This window comes from Solea senegalensis, linkage group LG6, assembly GCF_019176455.1.
Source record: "Solea senegalensis isolate Sse05_10M linkage group LG6, IFAPA_SoseM_1, whole genome shotgun sequence".
NCBI lineage: Eukaryota > Metazoa > Chordata > Actinopteri > Pleuronectiformes > Soleidae > Solea > Solea senegalensis.
The window spans coordinates 800,060-827,522 of NC_058026.1; the positions used below are offsets into that span (position 1 = coordinate 800,060).

Consider the following 27,463-nt stretch of genomic DNA (forward strand, 5'->3'; position numbering starts at 1 on the left):
TTGAGCTGGTTACCAGTTACCTGGGATTTGTTATTGATGGGGAGCTATCTTTCAAAGTACATGTTAGAAATTTGGTTTCTGAGTTCTGAGGGTGAAGCTCAGTTTCTTTTATAGAAACAAGTCTTGTCTCTCCCTCAGAGCTATAGGAAGGTCCTGATATCAGCGACATTCTTACCAATACTTGAGGGGAGGGGACTGCTCAGAGGAGATGTTTTTCTCACTGTATTGTGGTTTTGAAGGAGTCTGTCAGAATCTGCCGTCACTGTGAAACACAGCAGGTATGTGAGAGACGGAGAGGTGTAACACAACCAACAACACAACACACCTTCATTTAGTTATATCTTATGTCCATTTGTTTCAAAGGCCGGATCATTCGAGAGCCACCATTCTGGTTGTCTTGGCTGTCAATCTTCTACAATGCAGAAACAGCTCTGCTCACATAAACTTGACAAACCAACAAAGAAGAAGAAGGAGAAGACTTTTTTGACTTTTTAGAAAACTTTAATTTCTAACCTTTTTACATGTCAGTTTGTAAAATGCGTGATCTATCCTGAGCATGGCAGAGACCAGTGCCTTCAGAGAGAGCACCGGCTCAGTCCAGCCCATACCGGACACCTGGCTTTTCCGGCTTTTCCAGATTGCCAGTTTAGCAGTGGCCAGCAAAAAGTTGATGAGCACCATTGTTTGTCTTTTTTTCACAGTGTACTTTAGGCCAAAAACAAAAAGTGAGGCAGAAAAAACCTCCCCCAGAGCCTCCACCCACCCGTGTAGCAACTTAAGTAGATCTGTGAGACGAGGACATGAAATCACCAAGTGCTCTACTGTTTCCGTCCTCCCACAAGAAGGACGCTCTGTATCTGTTTGTAGCTATAATTCCATGTATAATCCTCCACTGGAGGTCAGCCATCCGTTTTTCAACAGGAGGCTTATACAGGAGCCGCCAACAGCCTCTAGAGGAACCGTCCTTGCCAAAGACCTCAGTCCATTTTGTCTCTTTGAGGTCCGACAGAGAGCCAAAGTTCAGCACCTTTACACAGCTTAGGTAGAGTTGTTTTTTCCCACAGGTGTGGAAAGCTCCCATGACCGGTGTCTTCATAGAAAGAAGGAGACCACTTTCTTCTCTCCAATCTCCGACAGCGGGTGTGACCGTGATGGGTGGGAACACGTACTCTGCACCTTTACTCCAATGGTCAACGTGGGCTCCATCCTGGACAAACGCCCGTAGTGGAACCGACAGGGATAGCAGCACCTTCTTAATGGCCTTCCCTACCAGTCTAAAGGACCTTCTCAGTAAGTGTCCTGGGTGGTATCTCCAAGAGGTGTCCCAATTTGATTATGCCAGCCTTAATAAAATGGTCTCTCACACTGGCAGAAGCAAGCACCACACTGAGGAGGAAAGTATTATTGAACAGTGTCTCCTCAAATATCCACAGTCCAGGCTTAGTGGTGGGAGGGTGGCTGATGCCCAGAGTCCTCCAGGCTTCTAAAACTGACCAATAAAATGTAGTGACGTCAGTGAGACCACAATGAGAGTCCAGCAGGAACAGCTGTTTGTCTAGGCCAGGACGTCCGGCCTTCTGTAGAATGAGTTGGGCAGGTATTTTCCAACAGATAGAGCAGTTGTACAGCAGCTACTGAGCAGTCTGTAGTCTGAAGGCAGCTATCCTGGCCTTGTCAATAAGGCCCTGCCCTCCCTCTGCCACAGGGAGGTACAGGACAGCAGCCCGCAGCCAGTGACGACCTGACCAAAAGAAGTCCAACAGCAGTCTTTGCAAATTCTTCAATTTATCATCAGAATTCATCAGACCTGATGGTGGGACTAGGACTTGCAACCTGTGCCACAATGCAGAGGCAACCAGGTTGTTGACAATGAGGACTCTTCCCCTGTAGGACAGCTGGGGGAGCAGCCATTTCCACTTAGACAACTTGGCTTTAACCTTTACCAGCACTCCCTCCCAGTTCTTTTTTTCTGTGTCCTTGTTGCCTAGAAACACCCCCAGTGCCTTGAGCCCTTGAGTCCCCCAAATGAGGTTTCCCGGAAGAACAGGGGGGAGTTCTGAACTCCACCGCCCCACCAGACATGCCCCACTTTTCCCCCAGTTTATCCTAGCCGAGGAGGCTCTCCTATACAGAGCCAGGGCCACTTCTAGCTCTCTCACATCGCCTTGGACCCTCACAAAGACATTGAGGTCATCGGCATATGCCGATATAACCACAGAGGAGCGGTCAGTCAACCCTGGTAGAGAGAGCCCCCTCAACTGGGACCTCAGTCTATGTAAGAGAGGCTCAATGGCCTTACTATAGAGCTGGCCTGAAATGGGGCAGCCCTGCCTGATCCCCCTCTTTACTGGGATTGGGCTACTAAGACCCCCGTCCACCTTTATCACACAACATGCCCCGCTGTACAACAATTTCACCCATGAGAGAAAGTGCTCCCCAACACCAAAGGCTCTTAGTGTGTCAAATAAAAAAGAGTGGTCAAAACGATCAAATGCTTTGTTGTCTACCATGGACCTTTCAGGGACACAGTAGGACTGATCCGCCTGAATTAACAGATTAATAAAAACTTTCAGTCTGTTTGATAAAAACTTGGATAAAATGTTGTAGTCCGTGCACAGTAGAGCGACTGGTCTCCAGTTTTTCAATGATGTCAGATCACCCTTCTTAGGAAGAAGAGTGATCACTGCACGCCTGCAAGAAGCTGGCAGAGTGCCTTTGCTAAAAGACTCTTTAAAAACGTCCAGCAGGTCTGGCCCAAGCTCAGTCCAGAAGTTTTCAAAAAAAGTCTACAGGTAATCCATCGATTCCCGGGGTTTTTCCTGTAGCCATTTGAGACATAGCAGTGGTTAGTTCCTCTATGGTGATGTCTGAGCCCAGGGTACAGTGCTCCTCTGGACTCAGCTGTGGAAGGTCCAGAGTTAAAGCTGCACTCGCATCCCCATCGCAGCCTTCGTCCCGAAACAGTTCAGTATAAAAGTTCACCACTTGTCTCTTTATCTCAGCCTGATCAGATGTTAGTTTCTCATCAGGTACTTGGAGACACACAATCTGCTTCCTCTGTGCCACTGTTTTCTCCAGGCTGAAGAAAAACTTTGATGGTGCGTAACTGATGTTACCGTGTCCCACTTCATCTCCCACCGCCAACAACACCTGTTCCACCATCACAGTGGACGGAGGAACGATGCGCACTCCGTGCTTCAGGGACAGGAACAGCGTCTCAACAGACGCCATAAACTACGATGACGTGATTTTAAACGTGACACAAACACACAAAGTAGTGACAGATGAGCAGAGCAGTGGTTTCCAGTGTCACTGAATCATTCGAATCACAGGATCGTGAGCACAGACTCCGTCTGACACGTCGCTGAACTGAAATAGGACTCAACAGGTTGTGATTCGGCTCACGATCGCCGGCTTTCGTCTTTCTGTCGCTAAATACAGCAGACCTCGATATCTCTTTGCTGATGGATTAAAGTAGTGGTTCTCAATTCACCGCACCGCCCGACTGTGTGAGAAGTACTGGATTAAAGCATGTTTTGGGGATTATTTTTAAGTGATCTACAGTACAGCATTGTTCGTTATGATGCTCGTGTTGAACTCTTCCAGCAACGACACTCTCTCAGTTACCAAAAAAAAAGCAGCAGTTATCAGGTACTATCACTGATGGAAAAGCAAAACAAAACCGAGTTGAGTCGAGTCATGCTAGAACTGTATAATGGAAAGCCATCATTCTCACACACTGGAGCTTTAAATTCAAGTCACTTTAAAATCCAATTTAAGCAGCCAAGGAGTTTCCGAGTTTCTGAGACGAATCTGATGAAATCTAATTTGAACCACAATACAAATCATCTCCAAAGGAGATTGGAATTAGATTTGTAAATTTGAGGATTTTTACCAGGCTCCTCTGACTCATGTCAGATACTTTCCTGATGGTGATTGTGATTGTCTTCTGATCACATGACGTGACGTGGTAAATGCTCTGTGTTTCTGTATCACTGCAAAGCTGCTTTACACTGTAGCGCTGTCATTTTCACAGGTTTTTCTTACCCATTCACACGTCAGGAGCAGCGCGGGGGTTAAGTGTCTCGCTCCGAGGACTCTCCGACATGTACACTAGTCAGGAATCAAACCCTAAACCTTCGAGTTGAACGACCACTCGCTCTACCACTGAGCAACCGTCACTCCACTAAGCAGCAGCAGCAGCAGCAGCTGAGAGGGTTTTTTATCACATGTATCATTTCAATTGTTTTCAGATTTCAGATTTGTACCTGGAACAACAAATAAGTGCTGGAGTGGGAGTCGGAGTGGGAGTGGGGAGAGAAAATGAAGGAAAACCCACCAACACTTCAGGGGCACACACACACACACACCCCTGCACCTCCAGCTCACCTAATTGGCTGCAGTTAACAGGAGGACCCGCTCCAGTATCAGGGTCAGGCACCAATCAGGGGGCAGCAGCAGCAGCTTCCCCTGTCCAGCCCCTCCATGGATGTATTATAAGAACTGGATAGAGCTCCGCCCCCTTGGCTCTGTCTATTCCTATGGAGTTGCTCACCCATCGCATGTGCTTTTTTTTCAGCTTCCTCACCAGTGTATCATCATTATACTACGATTATGAACCCAAACACTTTCTAACAACCTACATTGGAAAAAAAGGGAAAATAAATAAATAAATATAAAAAAGACAAAAAGAAAAGAATATAAAAAGAGTTTTTAAAGAAGAGAAAAGAAACAACATAATATTTAAAGTAAGTCACATACAAAAACATTATACAAGGGCAGTTTTTACAGATTGTAATAAATTATACAAACTTTACATTTCTTTTGTGTATGTAATACTTTGTTTTCATATTCAGTTTATTAATCAAGATTTGATACTTTTTATTTTTAAGGAACTCATCAAACTGACCAGAAATCACTGTTTATGGATTCTGTTTATGGAATTGTTTGTGTCCGTTCCAGAGGGCTGTGGTGCCGGCAGTGACGTACTGAGGGCCGGCTGCCGATGGAAACCAGCGCCTGCAACTATTCCCAAGCGAGAGGTCCCGAAGATCTCAGAAAAGTGGAAGAAGTTAGGCATGGAGAAGAAGTGAGCTTAGGGTTGGGCCAGGATGACCTGGTCAGGCCATATAACCAGTAACAAGTGTCTCGTAGGCGTCGACGGCTCTATTATTCAGCTAAGTCCTGGGTTACTGTGGCCCTCAAGACATCACGTCCGGCACCACAAGCCTCCAAAAAATGCTCAACCTGCTCAACCTGCTCAATCTGCTCAACCTGCTCAATGTACACAGCAGTGGGCTATTATTGCCTTTAGGAAGGATTTACAAATGTCAAACATTTCAAACAATTGTGAAAAATATAGAACATTAAGATGTAGACATGTCTGTGTCCATGTCTCCAGGTGTCTATCCTGTGGACAAAATTGTCTTCAAGGCGGAGGGGGTGGAGCTACATCCAGTTCCTATAATACATCCACGAGCCCCTCCCACACTGATGCGCTTTTAAAAGCACAGCCGGGCTGAGTGAGGCTTAATCCGGACAGTTCCGTCCATCCTCGTGCTCCACAGATGTCACGTGAGCGTGTGTGACGCGTGTTTACTGCTCAGCTGTTTGTTTAAAAGGCTTTTTTCCTGTTTCAAGTCCCTGTCTGGAGACCCTGACCTCGAGTCTGGTGCTGCTGCTGACCGCGGGCTGAAGTCATCACCTGTCTCTCCTCATCACAGCATCATTCAGGACGCGCGCGCACGCACGCACGCACGCACACGCAGCGGTCAGTGCTGTATGTACAGTATCTTGTGTTTGTCCTGATGTCTTTAAACTGTGTCCTCTGCATGAAAAGTTCACAACAAAGTGTTTAATAGCGACGGTTGTGACGCTAAATCTGCGGTGTTCAATCCACGTGTTTCATCCGTCATTTATGGTTTAAAATTCATTGGATGTATTACTTTGTGTACAAGTGATATGAAGTACGTTGACTCCATACATGTGAAGTAGATCAAATGAAATGATTGAAAGTGGGTTTAAATATACACAATAATATAAATAAATACTGTGCTTTGTAGAATTGAAAGCACAAACCATGTATATCACTTCAAAGGTGGCAATAATAATAATAATAATAATAATAATCCCTGTTCAGTTTGTTTCTTAGAATGAAACTTGACACCGGATTATTATAAAGTACACAATAAAAGTACTTACTCTGCCTATAAGGTGTAATTTGTCCAATTAAATTAATACCATAAACTGTCACTACCAATTCAAATCAAATTCCATGTTCAGTGGAAGGAACTTTACCTACAGTAAAATGAATATATACAGTAAAAGTACTTTTTATTGGGATACAGAAACACACCATCTGTGTCTCCTCTCTGCTCCGTCTTGTCTTTATCAGTGTGTTGTTTGTTTGTAATTTTCCACTGTGTTGCTGTGACTGAGACAAAAGCTGCAACGCTTTGATTGATTGCTTCATTCATCTTCAGCTTGTCTCATGGAGACCTGGTCTCATGGAGACCTGGTTCGGGTTTCTGCAACCAACCATTGTTTTCTAGATTAATCAATCCACTTGTTTGGTTTGTAAAGTGTCCGAAAATATTGACCGTATTTACCAAACGTGCTAATTATGATGTTGTCAAATGTCTTGTTTTGTTTGGTTTATTTGTTATTTGGAGCAAAGAAACCAGACAATATTCACATTTAAGAAGCTGAAAACTCAAACTCACTGATTTATCAGATTTTGGCTGATAATGCAGTCATGTCATGTCAGCAGTATGTGCACATGATTTTTATTTCTTATTTGAAACACTTCAGTGTGTTGTGTGTTGCCACTCTGAGGTCTTTCATTTGTCATTGATCATGTAAAACACAAACATGAGGCAGATGGTTAATGTACAGTTTGTGCAGGAGTTGCTCTGAATGGAAAACTACTGGGAGCAGCAGGGGTGTGTGTGTGTGTGTGTGTGTGTGTGTGTGAGTGTGTGTGTGTGTGAGTGAGGAGTGAGTGAGGGAGAGAGAGAGAGAGAGAGAGAGCGGTGTGTGTGAGAGGGAAGTGGGAAGTATTCATATACATCTGAACTCCTGCCACTTAAACACCTGTATGAAAGTAAATACTATGATGAATATTGAGACTGGGTGACAGGTAAGTGTCACATTCATCAAGGATGGGCCTGGGCTACACTGATTTCTGTCTACAGCCAGAGTAAGACAGACAATCAGACAACTTGCCAAGTCTGAATGGAAAAGTACTGGGAGAACATTGATTGATTGGCCGTGTACGTCGACCTCCATCTCTGTAGGTGGCGCTGCATCTCTCTATAAGCTAATGTGTCTTGTATCAGCTTCCTGTTGACCTTTCACGTCACAGAAAAACAAACAGTGCTGTGGTTCTGGATGTTTGGTACCTGCTGCACATGTTCATCGTGATACAAATTCGATGGAGCGTGGCTCCTGTGGTTGCTGTGTTGTCCGAAGAAAGGGTCGGGTTGTCATTTTCAGGCCCGTCGAGAACTCTATTGACGGGTATTTTCACAGTCATTGTGAAAAAAAAAAAGAAATAATAATGTAAATGTTTAGATGTATAGAACCTTAACTTAACTTAACCACAATTTAAATCTTAGCCCTCAACTTAACCAGTTCCTCAGAAATAAGGTCCTGCCTCAATAGGACCAGGTTTTGGTCTCCATATGGAGGATGTGTATGTGGTGGATTGATTATGGTGCTATGCCAGAATGTAGTGACTTTTCATCACTTTTTAGCTTTTCTATAAGTAGGCTATGGGGACGTCATGCTAATATTGTTGGAAGAAATGAATGGTCAGCGCTGGTCTGAATTTCCTAATTCCTAATTCCTTTGCACTGGCAGTCGAATGAAATTCCCAAACTGCTTAACCATATCCACATGCTCTGCTCGCCATGTAGCCCGTATAGACATGCATCATCAGTATAGGGAGAGTGAGACACTGATAGGAGGGTCTAAAGCTCAGCTCCTCTATTACATACACATGTTACCAAAGATGAGTTCATTTGACAGAACTCTCTCTGAATATCAGTGCATGAGTCGTCCTGTTTGTTGTGTCTTCAGTTACGGTTCTGTTCCACTGCAACGAGAGATTGTTGCCTTCAGCCCTCATGGCTTACATATTAACTTCTTTTAAATGTGGTACTGAACACTCCAGACTTCCAATTACTGCAAAAACAATATCAAATGAAGTGTGACTGGACTGAGCTTAAGTATTTGCAATATGCTGTTTCATGTGGTTTTACAGTCTGTAACATGCGTACATCCCGTCTCTCTGAGGAGTCAGATGATGACGTTCTCTGGCCAGAACTTTAGAGACAACACACACATTACACTGAGAAAAAAGCAAAGGGAGGGAGACTTTTTTCAACTTGCTCAATAGGTGTACATTACCCCTATAGAGGGACTCCAGGCCTCTCTGAGCAGTAAAATGTCTCACAGCATGTTACAAAGATTGAGGAATTCAGTCTCCTGCATCAGTGAAACAGAGCTGATCATAAAATATAGCAGATCTTTCTCACTAAACATACTCCACAAATCAACCTTCTTACCTCTGCAGTAACACAAAATGTTGCCTGGTGCCAGACTGTCATTTTGTCAGCTGACAGCAGAAGATGGAGGCGAGCACATGTTTAGCAGAACCCAAAGCAACACTAACTAGGCAACAACTAAAGTGCAAACAACACAAAAGTGTCTGAAAACAATCTACTGGACCAAAAACAGGACGTCCCTCTTGACTCTTTTTTTTTTTTTTACAAGCGGTCGCAAAATCCCAGCAGGCCACAGAGAATCCTGCCACCGCTGCGGCTGCTTAAAGCCCCATTACACGAGGCTCCGCCTACATTAGGGCTGCCACTTTTTCCCAAAATAAGTCTGAACAAATATATAATGTCCCGGAAAATATTGGAATACATTTGAATCCTTTGACCCATCTCTCTGTTTGTGCTGCAGCTGTCAGTTAATGTCGCATTCCAACACGTAACAAAGTTCCAGTTCCAACGCAAACGTTTAAGTCCCGCGTTCAAATCTCAATTCCAACTTGACAGCCTAAGATTACATATTTTGCATGTGCACAGGACATCTCTGCGTGCATCAAAGGGACTTAAACTATGGAAACAACTCGGTTAACAACTCGGTTAACAACTCGGTTAACAACTCGGTTAACGCAGGCAACTCATCATTTGGAGCGAAACCTCCTCAAAATTCAACTCACGTGTTTGTAGTGATTAACGTTCTGGAACCACGCTACGAAACACCAAGCAGATCACACCTTACTACAAAGGTGTTTCCTTCCATGTATTATGATGTTACTGCAGGTCAGTGCTGATTTAGTGACCTTAAGTATCATGAACTTATAATCGAATCAAGGATTTGGAGAATCGTTAGCTAGATAGCTACATTCTGGAACATTAAGTCTTTGTTTAAATTATACATCTCTGAGCAACTGAAATTCAACTCTGTCTCTTGTCTCACACTGTAATGTATTTAAATTTGGTTCTGATTTTCAATCCCCAACCGTCCACTCAGCAGAAGCTGCTGCTGCTGATCACAGAGATCACAAAGATCACAGAGATCAAAGAGATCACAAAGATCACAGAGATCACAAACTCTCTTGTTGTTAATATCGGATACAAACTGCAGCCGTCGTTTGCCTTTGATCTGTTCTCCGCCATCGTTACCCAGAATGCACGCAGACGTCACAGTGCGCGCTTTGATTGTGGGATGATGTTGGTTCTTCTTTCCCAGAAGTGCAGAATGACTTTCAGTGCAACATTATTGCAGAAGAGTCCACTCAGACTCTCATCATAAACAACAGAGAATCGATATGTGATGAAAGGTAAATAAAAGAATGACATAGCTTTGATTTTAGCTGTGTCATAACTAAGGCTTTAGCTCTACCACACAGGATAGAGAAGCAACTGCAAACTACTGAATCAGCCCTTTTTACTACAGTTTATTGGTCTTGGTCTTGACTGAGGGTGGGAATTACAGGGTATCGTACGATACGCGATACATGCTCCACGATACCAATAATATCACGATACATGCGCCACGATACCAATAATATCACGATACAACGATTCTGCAAGACAATCACCGTATCTGTCTACCTGAAGAAAACAGTCAACGGCATTTCTCTGTTTATTCACATGTGGATGGATCTGCATCTGTTAGCGTAGCTTTCTCCACCATTAACCCCGCAGTAAACTCCCTCTTCTTTGACCCAGTAGCTTCAGCCCAAGTTTCCCTCGTTCATTTGAGCAGCGCCACCGTGAGGAGACATCAAGTAGCGACGCCCGGTGAGTGAAAACTGACAGGGAGTGTTTTACTTTAGAGCGCCTTCATTTGTTAATGTTGTATTGTACGAGGAAGGACGACGATATATCACTAAATGTGTATTTTGAGCCCCTCCCCCCCTCATCTTGACGCTAACACTGCTATTTAAACTCTGCAGAGTGCGGTATGTCAGGGCTGCAACAGACATACAGAACCTAAACATGAGCCACGTCAGTGAGCTTCTCAAGGCTTTTGTAGACTTTGGCAAGGAGTCAACACCCCCAGCCCCGAGCCCCTCACCCATTCCTTCCATACCCTCACTTCAACACACACACACACACACGAGTCTCCTGCCCATGTTTGTAGAATCTATTCTTTTCTAAAGCAAAGTCTCTTTTCCTTTCCTCATTCCTCCCGTGTGAACATACTGTACAGTGTTTGCATTCTTTCTCTCTTAAGTTTTATGATGTGAGCCAAAGCTTTTCTGTACAGCAGATGTTTTCACTGTGTTGGGCGGAGTCACGTCTGTATTTCACTGTTTAAATAAGTAGGTTTTCTGACAAACTGCCCGAGGCCTTGTGTACACACACACACCAACCTTTACCCATATGATCTTCTTATATGTGTATATATATATACACGTATATATATACACGTGTATATATATATATATATGTATATATGTACGAGGGCTGCAAGTAACAGTTGTTTTCATGATGAAGTAATCAACTTCTTGTTAGGTCAGTAAATGTTTGCTTGTGTTCACAAACCTGGAAACCATGATGTTCTTGAACGTCTTGTTTTGTCCACAGACCAAAATGATTCTGTTTTAAGAAACAAGAAAATATCCACATTGAAGAAACCGATAAATCGAATATGAGAATAGTCGACTGTTCATTACAATGTATACAGTCACAAAAGAGACGGGATGAACCGCGCCCGGCGGACGAAAATAAAAGATGATGTAAAGCTAAACCATCTCCAAACCTTACCTTTGTTTTTCAAAATCCTCTTGGATGACATTTGAAGTTGTGCAGACTCGCCTCCCTCTACCTCATGTCCTGCAGACAACATGTTTATTTGTGTTGTTTGTTTGTTTGTCGTGGTTTGCAAACTGTGTGTTTGTTGCCTTTCCTGGCTCTTCCTGAAATGTTCCTGTTTCTTTGTCGTTCTGTCCGACAGCAAACACACAGCTGTAGTTGAAGATGGCTCTGAATGTGCCTGGTCTGGTGGTGATGGCCGTGTTCTACCTGGTGATCCTGGGCACGGGCATTTGGGCGTCCATGCGCTCAAAGAAGGCGGAGAAGAATTGCATGGGAAATGGCATGGAGATCACGCTGCTGGCCGGACGCAACATCAACCTGCTCGTTGGCATCTTTACTCTCACCGGTAACCCTGTAACTATCGATTGTTGCTTTATAAAGTACTTTCAGGGCGTTGTGAAACTGCAGCAGAGGTGAAAATGTGACGCGGGGAATTTTAAAACCTCGGGGAACAATTTGTTTTCATTGTAATTGTGTGTATAATTATATGTTTGGATGAAGAATGTTGTGACATAAGTGACGAGTACAAAGCTGTGATAGGCTTTGGTATGAACTGTACACTTCATGTGCTGTCATGTTGTTATAACGCGTGTTCTGTCCATCGGCAGCGACATGGGTGGGTGGAGGCTTCATCCTTGGTATCGCTGAAGCAACATACAACCCAACGCTGGGCGCAGTCTGGGCCCTCATGCCTGTGCCTTATGTACTGACCTTCTTCTTAGGTGAGTGCCACAGATTTAACCCCCGTGTCTACCATGAACCCCCTGCAGCATTCCCGCCCTTGATTTCTGAACGAACGCCGCTCGCTGACTGATGTGCGAGCCGGATTTAATTGGATAGAACTGCAGGAGTGAAAGCGATCTCACGGTGGTTGGTGTGCGTGCACTGCAGTGTCAGGTTCACAGATTTAAATAGACACAAACATAGATGTGGAACTTTATTCAGCCTAACTCGTCGGGAACATTTCCACACCAGGAAACATGGACATAAGATATTTAAACATTTCAATCCGGACTAAACAGGTAGAGTGTGTAAAATATAGCAACACGTATCGGTGAAGTTGCGTGTTGCAGGTCTTCACATCCAAGTGTGTTGGAGAAACTCTGTTGCCTTCTGTTAACATCAAAACTCCAAAGATCTTTAGTTTGTTCATCGTGGGCTTTTTATATGAATATTTAATATTTGAAAAAAACCTAATATTATTCATTAAAATGTACAAGGATCATTATTTTAAGTTTTAAGTTTTCCTTCTGTTCCATATCCATAAGTGTAAACACTGTTATGGCAGGAATCAGGTTATTTTGAGCTTATTTTAATATTCATCATTTATTTCAATATTCACATACTAACGCCAACACACCAAATCTGACTCCACTCACCAATAAAAGTGTCATTCATGTTAAAAATAGGTTCACTTGAAATCACTTTGAGGCAACAGGTGCAAAGAGACTTGGATTTCCTGCTCCCTCTGTAAACATGAGGACCAGGTCAGGTTATCACTGCTCACTGATCACTGCGTGGAAGTGGAAACCCCAAATTCCCAGATCAGGAAATCTAACATTCCCTTGCCTGTTCCTGTCCATTGTTGAGCTGCAGCTGTTTTCTTTTACCCTCCTCCTCCTCCTCCTCCTCCTCTTCCTCCTCTTCCTCTGTATTTCATGGCTGTGGAGTAAAGAGTGATGGAGTAAGTCTAACATATGTGTGTGCGTCCCCTGCGTCTCACAGCAAGGTGAATTGTGTGTGAATTATCGAGTGATTGTGTGTCAGTAACACATGTTCTGTCTGTGGTCACTTTAGAGCAGGGGTGTCAAACTGTGGCTCGCGGCCCGCCGGTATTATACAGCGCCTGTTTTGCTAATTTACATGTGTCAATATCGAGCTCCCAGGATTTTATGTGACTGCGAGTGTTTAATTGATCTTATAATAAATCTATGTTGCTTTAAATAGTGCATTGACTAGAAACTACATTTTCACAATGCATGGCAATTATGTTATTATCCGTCAAATGACGAGTGTTTCCATTAGTGTTTAATTACTTAATTGAGATTAAGAAGTTTTCAACTCGAGGTAATGTTTGAGCGAGCATCAAAGTAGAACAACTAAATGTATATATATATATATATATACAGGGGTGCACATAACTTTTTCAGTGAGTTACTCAGGTGAGTACCAGGAGATGGTGTTTGGTACTCACCCCATATGTAGCGTGGTCTCAATAAGTGCAGTCTCCCTCACTGTCCTCTTCAGTGTCGCCCCCACTGTCCTCTTCAGCGTCGCCCCCACTGTCCTCTTCAGCGTCGCCCTCACTGTCCCTTCAGCCCCCACTGTCCCCAGCCGCCGCCTCACTGTCCTCTTCAGCCCCACTGTCCTCTCAGCCGTGCCGTCCTCTTCACTGTCCTCTTCAGTGTACTGTCCCTTCAGCCCCGCCCCACTGTCAGTGTCAACTGCCTCTTCAGTGTCGCCCCACTGTCCCCTTCAGCTGCCGCCCCACTGTCCTCTTAGTTCCTCTCTTCAGTCGCCCCCACTGTCCTCTTCAGCGCCGCCTCGTCCTCTTCAGTGTCGCCCCCACTGTCCTCTTTCAGTGTCGCTTCCACTGTTCCCCAGTAGCCCCCACTGTCCTCTTCAGCCGCCCTCACCGACTTTCTTCAGTGCTTCACTGTCCTCTTCAGCTGCCGCCCACTGTCCTCTTCTGCGTCGCCCCCACTGTCCTTCTCCTCAGTGTCGCCCCACTGTCCTCTTCAGCGTCGTCCTCTTTCCACTGTCCTCTGCTTCAGCTTCCTGCATGGTACATGATGAAGACGCTGTAGATGCACCTCCCTGTCCTTGGTTGAGCTGTCTCCATCCACAGGTCAACAGCTTGCTTTGGGACGAATGTGTCTGTGTTCTGCTTTGATAGGTGAATGTGCATCAGGACTGAGAGACGAGCATGTGACAGACGTGATCTGTACTTGGTTTTTGTTTTGTTGAGATGTGAGAATCCCCTCTCACAAGCTGCACTGCTTAAAGGCAGTGTAAGAGACAGCTTCACCACCTTGTTGATGTTGGACGAAGCATCTGGTTTACTTGTATTAATTATTTGGACACAGTGATACACAGACAGAAGAGGTTCCCAGGCGTTTTCCTGCCTGCTTTAAGCGCCTCCATTCTGTCACAGTGGTGTCTTTGTCAAGTTGCAAGGTGGCCTCATATTTCTTGAGAGTGCTGCAAACGGTTGTGCTTCCAAAACTGTGGAGGTCTTGCATTTCCTGATCAAAAACTAAGAAATGATCACATGACTTGAGGGAGTCATATCTGATTTCAAACTCTTCAATTAACCCCCAGGACCCAATTCAATCAGTCCAATAAAGTCGGAGGTAAATTCTCCGTTGCTGGACACGGACACGATGTAAACGATTGTCCTCAGATCCATCAAAAAGCAGCAGACTGCAACTTGGCCCGTAACTCCCTGCTGATGGAGTGAGCGATGCTCTGCGTGATTCGCGTGCAGAGCATCACGTGAATGATGTTTCACGTTTACTCCAAGACGCTTCAGTGAAGGAACATCCTCAGAATAGGAAGACATGGGACGTGCGCGTTTAGCTTTATGGAAGGCGAGGAGAAAAATATTAAACAGAGCTTGTCTCGCCATCTGGCAAGTGGGCGACTGGATATTTCTTCTTGTGCCACATTTGTGTGCTCCTTGCTCTTTTCATGTTTGTCAAATAAAGGATGGTTGAAATTCTTTGAGCCTTTAGAAAACACACCTGTTTAGTCTGCTTTAGTCTGCAAATCTTGCAGCACATTTCAGTCGTCAGCAGTCATCGTTAGTTTCAAGCCACTGCACATCCTGGAGCCACTTTTCTGAAAAAAGTCTTTTATTCGGCTCTGGCTCAAGTTTCTTTGTAGGTGGCGAAACGCCAAAGAAGCTGCTTAATGTCTGTTGCTTTTTAGACGTCTCTGACAGTAGTTGACAAGCAACATGCAATCTGTAAGGTCAGATGAGGATGGTAACGTACGCATATGTATATATATATACGTATATATATATACGTATATATATATATATACGTTTTGGCCCGTGACCATTCCAAATGTATTAAAATTGTCCCGCGATGGCTTTGAGTTTGACACCCCGGCTTTAGACCCTTGTGTTTGATGTCATGCTGACAGCTGTGCTCCTGCTGCAGGTGGCTTTTTCTTTGCCAAGCCCATGAGAGAGAACAAGTACGTGACAATGATGGACCCGTTCCAGCAGAAGTACGGGAACGTGATGAGCAGCGCCCTGATCCTTCCCGCTCTGGTGGCAGACGTCCTGTGGGTGGCGCGCACACTCGTCAGCCTGGGTAAGTTCATTGACGCTCATTCACTGTCCGGCTGTGTGTCTCTCGTGTGCAGTCGTGGAAGCGCAGACAGATCTAGGGACGTTAGATGGGTAGAAAACAACAGCTGTAACTGAGGTGTGGACCAGCTCATCCACAGCTGCAGGTCGACACATGATTACAGGTGTCGTCAGAGCCAATGTGTACGTCACTAGCAGCATTCCCTCTTTGTACAATCACAATGTTTTGAACCTGCCACAGTTAAAGGTATATTTCAGGCTTTTTTGAAGCGCAGGGTCAGTGTGTTCATGTGTTGAGAGTGACACAGGAGAACTGTCACACCATTTACACATTGTTTTCATGTGAGTGTGGACAGAGAGATTGTAAAAGAACTTACAGATTAAGTATTTATTCTCAGTGGTTTAGTATTCGGGTTCTCGAGTTCTGGTCCGATAACTGTCGATCAGTGTTCCCCAAATGTCACAGTGATGATGTTCTCAAATGACTCATTTTCTACACAAGCTGACATGAATGAGTTTGAATGATTTCTTTATATCATTATATTCACATCACTATCATACGGTGTAACCGCCCTCAAACAGCTGATCTGCCTCATCATAACACAGCTCACGAGTCTTGGATTTGTGTTTTTCTGCCTCATTTCACAGCAGAACAATGTTTAAAGTGTGTTTCGCTGACGTTGCAGGAGTAGCCGACACAGCTCGACTAAAACTGAAAGTAGACGTCCGTAACACAGATGCCGCTCCTGTGGTTGATCCTCAGCATTATGAACACAAAGAGGGACAGTCGCTAAAAATAACGCACTACTGCAGTGCGTTATTTTTAGGGTTATTATGTGGCCTAGGGGACAAGATCTTAGTGTTTCCTTGTGATGAAATCCATGTAGAGGTCGACCAGTGCGGGTTTTTCCACCACTGTTGTCGTTTCTTATGTTTACACATCAGTGCAGTCGATGGCGACGGGTAGAAAAGTGTCATTTGACACTGTTGTCGTCATTGTTCTTTAATCTGTAAGTGATGAATTCATTGTGTGTCTTTATGTGCTTTGAATGAGAGTGTGCATGTGCTCTGCAGTGTGAGTGTGTGTGTGTGTGTGTGTGTGTGTGTGTGTGTGTGTGTGTGTGGCGCAGCAGGGAAAATGTGTGTGTATATACAGTGTGTGTGTTTCCTTGTGTTTTTTTAACACTGTTTTCTTTTCCAGTGTAATTTGAGAAAGGCGGTTAAAGATCGAGCAGCCTGTTGATTGTGAGAGGTGATCAATGATCAATGAAACTAGACTGTTGTGTCATTATTACAAATGCTTTCCGCTGTTTGTAGATTATGATGCCAGGATTCTGCCTGCCTGTCTGTCTGCCTGTCTGTCTGTCTGTCTGTCTGTCACTCACAATGATGCTCCACAAAAGGACTGGTAGTGACGCAGGAATGTTCCCGGGACATTTTTATCCAAACTTAACCCAATATAGAATCAGGCGACCTGTCGCTCGTCAGTTAAACCTCCTGACGTTGTTTCTGGGAGAGTTATGGAGAGATGCCACACACACACACACACACATGCACACACACACGCACACACGCACACACACACACACACACACGAGCACTTGACCCTCAGAGATGTTGTTGCCGGGACACTGTTTATGTGCAACATAAACCCAGCATCAGGTTTAACTTAGAAAACACACCTTCTATAATATCACACAGTCACGGTCAAGTTTCAGTTGTGCGTGTGTTGCATGTGTGTGTGTGTGTGTGTGTGTGTGTGTGTGAGTGAATGAGTGAGGTGGAAGTGGAACAAGGAGCTAAAAACAACACCGGGACGATTAAGGCGGCTCTTTGCCTCTGTCGTTCCCCGGTGCTGCCAGTTTATTCCCAGAGGTCCATGAATCCCATTCCACTTTTCCTCAGAACAGAGGAGAGAATCTCGCTCAGAGCGAAACGTAAACTGTGAACCATACATGTGTCGTACTTCCATGGGCTTCAGTTCACACATGGCGTCAGAACGCATCTCGACTTAAATCCATAACAAATAAACGTTTAGTGGCCGGTCATTTCTGCATTCCCTTCTGTGACATTCTCACATAATCTCTCTTAACTTTTGATAAATGTGTTTACTAATTTAAAAAAATGGATAATAATCAAATGTTGTAATTACTGTTGGAATGTGTATTTTCTTTTAACGCACGTGTTAAAATGCGGTGACTCAAGCGTGGACCCGTTTCCTCTGCTCTGCTCACGTACGACTCTCGCAGAATCACAACAATCTCACGTTCAGTCCGAGCAGACAAGCGTATTTTATATGTATACATATATATATATATGTATATATATATGTATATATGTATACATATATACATATATACATATATATGTATATATGTATATATGTATATATATATACATATATATGTATATATGTATACATATATACATATATATGTATATATATATGTATATATATATATACATATATATATGTATATATATATATGTATACATACATATAGAAATCACTGTGACCTGAAGGCCGTGCATTGAGACTGTAGTCATGCACACACACACACACACACACACACACACACTGTGCTGCCGCCCGTCTCTTCATGCATTCACCTGTATGCGCTTTGGAGCCAAGTGTGAACAGGAGGGTGAATAACTGTAGTATGTTCTCATTAATACAAGATGCTCAGTATTATCCTATTTATGCACATTGAACACAATCATCTTGATATTTAAAAAAACAGAATGTAAGAATGAAGGGGTGAAACGTGTGTGTGAAGGTTCTCGGTCGTTTGTACGTAGGAACCTTGACTCACATATGGACTCAGTTTAGATTCTACTAAACTCACACAAGTCCAGTTTCCCTTTTCTACAGTGTTCAGTCAGTGTCGGGGTGGTTCAGGGGGAGGCGGGGGAGGCGGGGTCGTCAGGGCGCTCAGCGGGGCAGTGAGTGGCGAGCGATGGTGCCCATCTGACACTTCTCTGTTTAAGGGCATTGTTGTGGTGTGGCTGCAGGCTGCTGCTGGGGGATCCTGGCAATGTGGCAGAAGAGACGGTGAAGGTAGTGACGTTTTGCTTGCCTTGTTTCAGTAACGAGATGTCTTTTCTCTTTTTTTATCATTCACTTGTTTACATTTACTCCCGTTTTTTTTTTTTTCTTCCCCTATTTTTCACATTTCTTTCACCACTTGAAGACACTTTTCTTTTTACTTTGATCTTGATTTGTTTTCATCATCATCATCATTATTAGTAGTAGTAGTATTATGATTATTATTAGTAGTAGTAGTAGTAGTATTTGTACGTATACATATTAAAAGGTTTAACTTCACCCAAGTGGGTGAATATTAAAGTCACCATCAGTCGGCTGCTTCTGTTACTTTTCTGTACATTTTGTTTTATCCTTAACAACTTTACCTTTAGCTAAGCAATTTGATGCTGTTTTAGAGTTTTAAATCACTGTCATCGATGTTAAAGTGTCATTCTATTAGGATTTCTGTGTTTTTTAGAAAATACTGCATTGAGATAGATGAACAAGTACAAGATAATGTCATTGCCTTGTTTCTTGAATCTTAAAACTGTAGTGCGTAACTTTTGAGTAGAAAGGTCTGTCGCGTTCAAACCGCTGCGTTCCACGACGCCGAGGTCACTCCGTGTTTCGTTGTCACGTTGCTCGATTCTTCTGTTAAGAAAAACCTGCAATTTGGTCGAAGCGCCTCTAGCGACTGGGTGAAGGAGGGTCGCGAGATCGGAAATGACGTCAGAAGTTACGCACTGGAGCTTTAAGTCGATAAGAGTGAATGCATGTATACGACGAGTGTGTTTGTGTGGGAAATAAAAGACTTACAGTGAGACTGAGAACATGCATGTTTCTGTACAGTAGAGATGCTCTGAGACACTTTGCCTCACCTCTCTGCCGTGTTGTTCCAGGTGGAACTATGAGTGTGATTCTGGATCTGCCCTACGTCTACTCCATCCTCATCTCCTCAGTGGTGGCCATCATCTACACACTGCTGGGCGGCCTCTACTCTGTGGCCTACACTGATGTCATCCAGCTCATCCTCATCTTTGTCAGCCTGGTGCGTAACGTGTACTCTTCCTACACATTAGCAGTTCATCTTTACGTATCTGAACGCCTGTAAGGACGTATTCTCTTTAACGTGGAGTTGTAGCGAGAACAGCTTCCACACTTCTTGGAAGACTTTCCATTTTGAATAGTTTTCCATAGAAGTGTGTGGATGAGAAAGTCTGGCTCACAGTCTGTGTTCCAGTTGGTCCTGAAGGTGCTTGGTGTGGTTGAGGTCAGGGCTCAAGGCTCAGGGCTCAGGGCTGTGGGCGGGGCCAGTCGAGTTCTTCCACACCAAACTGTCATGTTGGAATAGAAAAAGTTGCCACAAAGTTGGAAGCATGGCATCACTTTCCCTCCGTCTTCGGGAAAGTGTGAAGCTTAACAAAAATAACACAGACGGTCGTCTGAGTGTTCACCCCGTCATCGCTCTCACTCCTTCACATACACTGGTTATCCTAGTGTGTGGAGCACTGAAGTACCTGGAGTCCTGGGTCGGACCGCGTTGTGGACCCAGGTCTTTTTGCCGTTTTAGCCACTTCTCCTCCGTGTGGCTCTGAGACACGTCTTCACCATGTTGAGCATTATCCTGATGGGTGTTGCTATGGAACACTGCTGTGTGGTGTCTTTTGTGTTTGTTTGACAGTTCCCACAGCGATGCCACCAACGTACGTTTCTTAAAAACAAGTGGGTACAAGTCCAGAGGAATCACATTTCAGTAAATCTCAGTTGGGGACATGAGACTGTGAGGTATTTACAGGTATTTACAAGGATAAAGTCGCACACTTCATGGCAACAGACAGAGAATTCATAGATTTGTGTGCGACTGTCGTCTCGTCGCTGTTTGTGAGCGTAAAACAAGGAGGGCACCTGCCCACGGTCACGGTTTTATTTGTGTGTCTGTGAACTTGATCAGTTATCTTCAGGGCTGTGCTGTAGGTAAACTGAGGACACAATCCTCACAACAGACGCTTGTTTTTGTCAGATTTCATTTCTCAAAAAAACATTTATATCATTTCGAGCAACAAATCCCAGAAAGGGCGTGTCCCCACAAGACTGCGCCGCTCAATGCTCTCAGACCGGTCACACAAGTCTCATCAGCAGGAGTTTGTTTTTCATGTGGATTTTAAAGTTGAGCTTTAAATTCCATGAAATGTCATTAAAGTCCATCAGCTGACGATCAGATGATGTGCTCTGAAATCTCCACAACAGTTTGTCTTTAACTCATGTAATCAGATGAGTTGTGTCTTTGTGTTTCTATCTCTACGGACAGTGGGTGTGCGTTCCTTTCCTGATGACCAACCCTCACTCTCTGGACATCTCACTGACGGCCTACAACTTCACCTACCAGGCTCCGTGGGTCGGCACGGTGGAGCTGGACGAGGCGGGAAAATGGTTTGATGACTTCATGCTGCTGGTGAGTGCAGTGGGAGGTCTGAATGATACTATATACATATACAGAACATCTCCTCGTTGACTGATTTCACCATGTGAGTCCAAGTATAAACAGCAGCAGCGTCATGAGAGAGTTGTGCGTCTTGTCCTGTGCTGCTGAACAAACTGTTTCCTGTCATGGTTGTGTTGTTTGTGCCAGGCTCTGGGAGGTTTGGCCTACCAGGCATTCTACCAAAGAATCCTCTCGTCCTCATCTTACAGCCAGGCTCAAGTGACTTGCTTTGCCTCCGCTGCCTTCTGCCTGGTGCTGGGTATCCCCTCAATTCTGGTGGGGGCCGTGGCTGCATCTACAGGTACACAGTCTTAGCTTACAGCTACGTCTAAAGTCTAAACAGTTTGACATGTCACATGATTATTTAGTTATTTTGGCATCCTTCCATTGAGTTATTGAGAACAATGGTCCAAAGAGTGGAGCCAAACACGCAGCTATTAGCAACTGGTCCACGTACCCCACAGTGGAATCTTGAGCCAGACCAGACTGTTCTGTTTGTGAAAACAAGGATTCAGTTTTCACATTGACCTTAGGCTCGGTACTCGAAGCCGGACGCTGCCTCAGCTGCATGACGACAACGTTGGCTGGAGTTAAACAGCCGTCCACTGTGGTCGCTCTCGTTATTGAGAGGTCCAGCACCACTCGACACTGGGGTTTTTTGCTTCTCCATGAAGGATTAGCCGATACTAACATTGAAAACGTTCAGTAATCTCCAACATTTAGCATGAACGATTCTGTTGATTCTAATGATTCAGTCCATTCTGATTCTAATGAACTGCTCTGCCCTTCCTTGCTCATCGATGGTGTGATGGTGCGTTCCAGGCCTTAGACGTTCAGAACTCATTCATGTCCGTACTTGTTATTTGACTGTTTTTCCCCTTTGGTCGTTCAAATGTTTGGTTGCCATTCAAACTGTCACTCATCCTTGCTCACAGACTGGAACTCAACCAGCTATGGATTACCCACCCCCTATGAGAGGAACCAGACGGGTTCCATCCTCCCCATCGCCCTGCACTTCCTCACGCCCATGTACGTCTCCGTCATCGGCATCGGAGCCGTCGCTGCCGCCGTCATGTCGTCCATGGACTCGGCTCTTCTGTCCTCTGCCTCCTTGCTCTCCTCTAATATTTACAAGAACATCATCAGGAAGCAGGTGAGAGGGTTTATTTAGTTTTATGTTAACAGGACGATCATGTTGGTCTGTTGGGTCCATTTCTAAACACAAAGATATTCATGGTTCCCAGAGGATGAATCTTACTGACCGTGATGACGATTAGTCCTTCAGTGCGACATTGTTGACGTTTTTCAAACGGCCTCATTACACGATAGGTTGTCCAAATATCTTTTTATTGGTATCCACTGTTCAAACACACCATTTTAAACCGTTATTAAGGCGTAAATGCTGCAGTTTCATGGTTGTTTTGTTGCTGGATGCTCAGTACCAAGCAACAATGTAATACACATATCTTACTGTGTTACTGTACTGTGTTACTAAAAATGGAACTGAGATTTTGATTTTATAAAATGATTTCACAGTTTAAAAACTGCATGTTCCCTAAATCTTTCAGCTCAAATGTCTTTACCTGGAGACGGTGCAGTCACTGGGGTTTGGGTTTAACCTGATTCCTAGTTTTATTTATGTATTTATTCACTCCTTTGATTACTTTTGTAGCACGTTGAGATTCTTTTTAAATATAAATTGTGTTACAAATAAAATCTATTATTATTATTATTATTGTTATTATTATTGTTGTTATTTTTATAAAAATAGTTTTTTTAAGTTTTTTTCTTTTTTTAGTTATTAAAGTTCCACTTTTTAAGATTTTAAATCTCCTTCCATATTTGTACTGTAATTCTATAAAATGTCATTTGCGGCCACCATGGCGTTATTGACATGACGCAGTGATGATGATGATGACGATGATGATGATGATGAGTGTAGTCTGGCACTGCGTCACATGTGTTATGTGCTGAGCTTCACGAGAACCCTTTCACGCCTGCTGCGTTGTAGACTTTGTAAACTCTGCCGAGTCTGAATGATCGCTCACATCTCTGCGCGACGTGAAACGTAACTGTGTCTTTCAGGCGTCAGACCGGGAGATGCAGTGGGTGATCCGTGTCTCAGTGGTGCTGGTCGGCGTGGCTGGCACTGGTCTTACCTTCCTGGACAACAGCGTCCTGGTCTTCTGGCTCGTGGGCGTGGACATGTCCTACACCATCATGTTCCCTCAGCTCGTCTGCATCCTCTTCTTCAAGGTCTCTAACGGTTATGGCGCCGTCGTGGGCTACATGATGGGAATAACCCTGAGGGTCCTCAGTGGCGAGCCCCTCATTGGTCTGCCACCTGTCATCAAATTCCCGGGCTGCCGCCTGGATGAGGAAGGAAAGATGACCCAGTACTTCCCCTTCCGCACCACCATCATGGTGGCGTCGCTCGTGTCCATCCTGCTCGTCTCCTGGTTGTCTTCCGTGGTTTTCGACAAGGGTCTGCTGCCGGAGAAGTGGGACGTGTTTATGATCAAGCACAAGCAGAAATCGGTGGTCAACGGCTTGGACAACAACAGCAAGACCAACTCTGGGGACGGAGATGCCTCCACGTCCAAGCAGCTTCTGGACACCACCAGCTGCTAAGAGGAGAGAAGAGGGAGCGCTTGAATGAGAACGCCACCCAATCGTGGAGGACGGCTGCTTCACTGAAGAAAATGATCTGCATCCCAAAAGAATCGCTCCACGATTTGCCGTGAAGAAAACGCTTGTGGGGAAAAATCTTTGAACTTTTCTTTCAGAAGAGAGTGATTGGGATTAATGTGTCCTGTTTTCTAAAAGACTCATTTATCCGTGTGTCACAGGCGGCGCTGCTGTTCGATTATACCTCGCTCTTCTCTTTCCGTGTTTTACAAATCAGTCTGACAAACACAACGTTCCACAACGTTTTCACCAAAAATCTTTCCACTTCATTTGAAAGTGACTTGATTTCTTATTTCTTCCCTTTCTGCTAAAAACAGCTTTGCAATGTTTTTTTTTTTTTATTTTTGTTTTTTTAATCCAAATGGTGAAACAGGAGTTTTTTTAAAAAATGACGGTCCAGGTTTTTACCTCTTGCTACCAAATCTTGTCAAAGACACATTTGTTTGTTTGTTTTAAATCACACAGACTTTTACAGGGGGATTTTTAGGGGGATTTTCCATTATCAGCCAACAGAAATAAGCACAATCACACTAGTTGTTGGTCCTTTTGTTGTAGCTTCTGTTAACGAAACTTTCTTTTATAGTTTGTACATCGTCTGATACATAAGACTAAACTCCATATGAAGTGAAATATATTCAGAATAAATTGGTTCTCTTCACATACAGGAGAGTTTTGTCTGCTTGTAAACACACAGGATGTCCCCAAACGGTCCAAGTGTCCTCAGAGGTCTGACAAACGTTGTAGTGTATCTGCCCATGTGATGTTTCCGGGTTCATGTGGTGGGTTGGGTTCAGTGGCACTTCTTCAAATAAGGTTGATAAGAAATCACGTCTACATTTGTCCATCTTCAGCTTTGAGAAGCATTAATTGCACATTAGGGCAGATTTTTGTTTTGTTTTTTTATTGAGAGGGTAAAGAATGAACCGCTGCAGCTCGACAGGAACGCCAGCGCTCGCCTCTTTCTCTCTAACGTGTTCCATGAAACGCAAAATTCACATCAGTGGACAAACAGACGAGGATCTGGCTTCACCCTCACTGACCCGTGAAGCTCGTCTTGAGGAGTGAGCGACAGGCGACTGGACTTTGTGTTGTATATTATGTTTTGTTATACATTTGTATGCAAAGCTATGATGGGATCATTGTTTCCTCTAAGGTGGCAAAAGGCTCTGAATTCAAGTGTCTTTATCGAGTACAAATATTTCTCCCTTTTCTTACAAAACACAGTGTGGTTTATTGAAGTCGACGTGCAGAGAGATGTTGACTCGTGTCAGAACGCTCCCTCTCAAATACAGTTGCCCTTTAATCTCCACTGTCATCAGGGTGCATACCTCAAGGAACACTGATGGTAAAGTTATGTTTTACAGACTCAGAACCTAAAACGATGACTCTGACTTCCATCTGAAGCAGATTTTATTCATGTCATCTTCCAAAGACCAATCAGAGAGAATATGAAGCATGCATGACTTATGTGTGTTTGTATTATACTCTTCAACTGTACAGTCCGATCATGATTTTTGTATTTACACTTTGTTTTTCTTTTAAATCAGTGTTGATTGATATGCATTGAGTACGAGAAACACACACAAGCTCTTATGATGGAACACTAGTGTCAAACAGGGTCATGTGACCTGATTTGATGGAAGAAGAGCTGCTATCGTCAGCACGACGTCAATAATAAACTTAATAAAGGCAATAAAGGGCAATTCCTTAATAGTGGAGCAGAAGTATATTATCTATTATATCATGTGTTTTTTATTTTTTAATGTCAGTCAGCGGAGGATTATGAAAGTATTGGGCGGTTTTATAATATAATGTGGGTCGGGAGTTTTACATTGTATTATCCTCAAATATGTATTTGATTTTATACTCTTATGCATGTTGATTGTCTTTACCAGTGTAGTTTGTATACTGAGCTTTAGTGAAGGCTGTTTTCTCTTGCTGCTTTGTAATCAATCCCCATGGGGTGATGTTCTGTCCAAATAAAAGCTGAAATCAAAGGATTTGGTTCTTTTTTGTTTGTGAGAGTCTTTGTACAAGTGCAGGTGGGTAAGACGCCCAGATCCTGGTTCAGAGCCGTGGTTCTCAGATGTTTGATACCAACCTGAGAACGCCGTCATCACAACGTTAAAATACAGACGTGGAAACAGGTCGAGCAAAGTCAGCGACAGACTTTTCACAGATTTATCCGCAGTAAGATCATTTGCTCTCTCTCGTCATCCTCCTCTTCTTCACATGTACTTCACACACTGGTACAACGACATTAGATTGAGATTAGTTTACACTTTACGAGGCACTTTCTTTTATAGAACAATACTGTAAAAAACATTCTATAAAATTACGACGGGGTATTGTTTCGGTCTTTTGTTCTTGAGAAACAAAATCAACTTTTATGTTAATGAATTGAACAAAAGATGAAAGAATTCAATTCAATTGCATTCGTATCAATATCAACAAACATCACCTCAAATCTCACAGAAAACAGAAACCCATCCGTGTCATGATCTTCTCTCTGTCCTCTCATTCACCTCAGCTCACCTGCCCCTCCTCCTCCTCGCCTGCCCCTCCTCCTCCTCCTCGCCTGCCCCTCCCTGCTCATGAGTCCACCTGTTGCACTCAGCTGCCTCTGATCACCAATCAACCCAGTATATAAACTCCCCTCTCTGTTCACTCAGTGCCAGATCAGATGTTCTATGTTGCCAGTACTAGTCTCTCCAGAGATTGAGACCCTGGTACCGCCCCTGCCTGACTTCTGTCTGCTTGTGCCCTGCACTGGTCCTGTCCTCTCCCTTGTGTGGGCTTGTTGTCTTGGGCTCAAGTTCCCTCTGCATTTGTGCCCTCTGTGCCTGCGCCTCACACAACAGTCTGCTTCCGCGTCCTCTTCAGACAACCTGAGATCTCCAGTGAGTCCAGCTCCCCCTGTCGCTGAAGGTTGTGTTAAATAAACATCATTACCAACCGTCTGCCTGCCTCCGTGTGCTGCATTTGGGTCTTTCCCTGACTCATTACAAACGATGAGCAACAGAAGAAGAAGAACTCTCTGACAGAACCAGACTCACAGGTGTGCAGCATCTGCCTTGACAGGTGGGGGTGAAAGGAAAGAGGAGAGGTGAGGGAGAGAAAGGACAAGAGGGAGGGGAGGGAGAGACCAGGAGCAGATACACAACAACTGTATCTGTAAGTGCTGATGTAGTTCATTTATATCAATGTTCTGTATTCAGCCGTCAGCACTCACTCACTCATCGTCTAACACTTTATCCTCCACACGAGGGTCTCAGGGAGTTCTGGTGCCACAACAAAGGCACGCCTGCAGGACGTCACACTGGGGGCGTGGTTCAATTCTCGAGTCCGCCTTTGCTTTCGAAGGTCGAGATTGTGACGTCGTGTCGATCAATGTTGGATTTACAATGGGGACGGTGACGCCGTCCTGTTATTGTTTTATTTCATGTCCACCAGTGTCCACCAGTGTTTAGTGTGTGTCATTTTCACTAGTGGACCATTTGCTGTGCGTTCTCCCAGCAGACAAAACAAGAATTCCCATCATCCCTCGCTGTTTCCTGACATCCTCAAAGTGGGTCTTCATCCGTGCTTCACAATGTGTAAATAATTACCAATGT

General features: G+C 44.1%; 1 protein-coding gene across 2 annotated transcripts; it reads left to right on the forward strand.

The window, feature by feature from the left end:
- Nucleotides 1-5,526: 5,526 nt before the first annotated feature.
- On the forward strand, nucleotides 5,527-25,849 carry LOC122771314 (high affinity choline transporter 1-like). 2 transcript variants are annotated; one of them, XM_044028813.1, is made up of 9 exons: nucleotides 5,527-5,779; nucleotides 11,476-11,682; nucleotides 11,945-12,058; nucleotides 15,503-15,658; nucleotides 19,579-19,727; nucleotides 20,988-21,131; nucleotides 21,309-21,462; nucleotides 22,097-22,314; nucleotides 23,247-25,849. In XM_044028813.1, exons 2-9 carry the CDS (start codon nucleotides 11,499-11,501, stop codon nucleotides 23,790-23,792), a joined length of 1,665 nt encoding a protein of 554 aa, XP_043884748.1. In that variant the 5' UTR covers nucleotides 5,527-5,779; nucleotides 11,476-11,498; the 3' UTR covers nucleotides 23,793-25,849. The 2 variants fall into 2 exon arrangements, with proteins under 2 accessions (XP_043884748.1, XP_043884747.1); XM_044028812.1 differs by having other exon boundaries at nucleotides 5,527-5,770.
- Nucleotides 25,850-27,463: the final 1,614 nt, after the last annotated feature.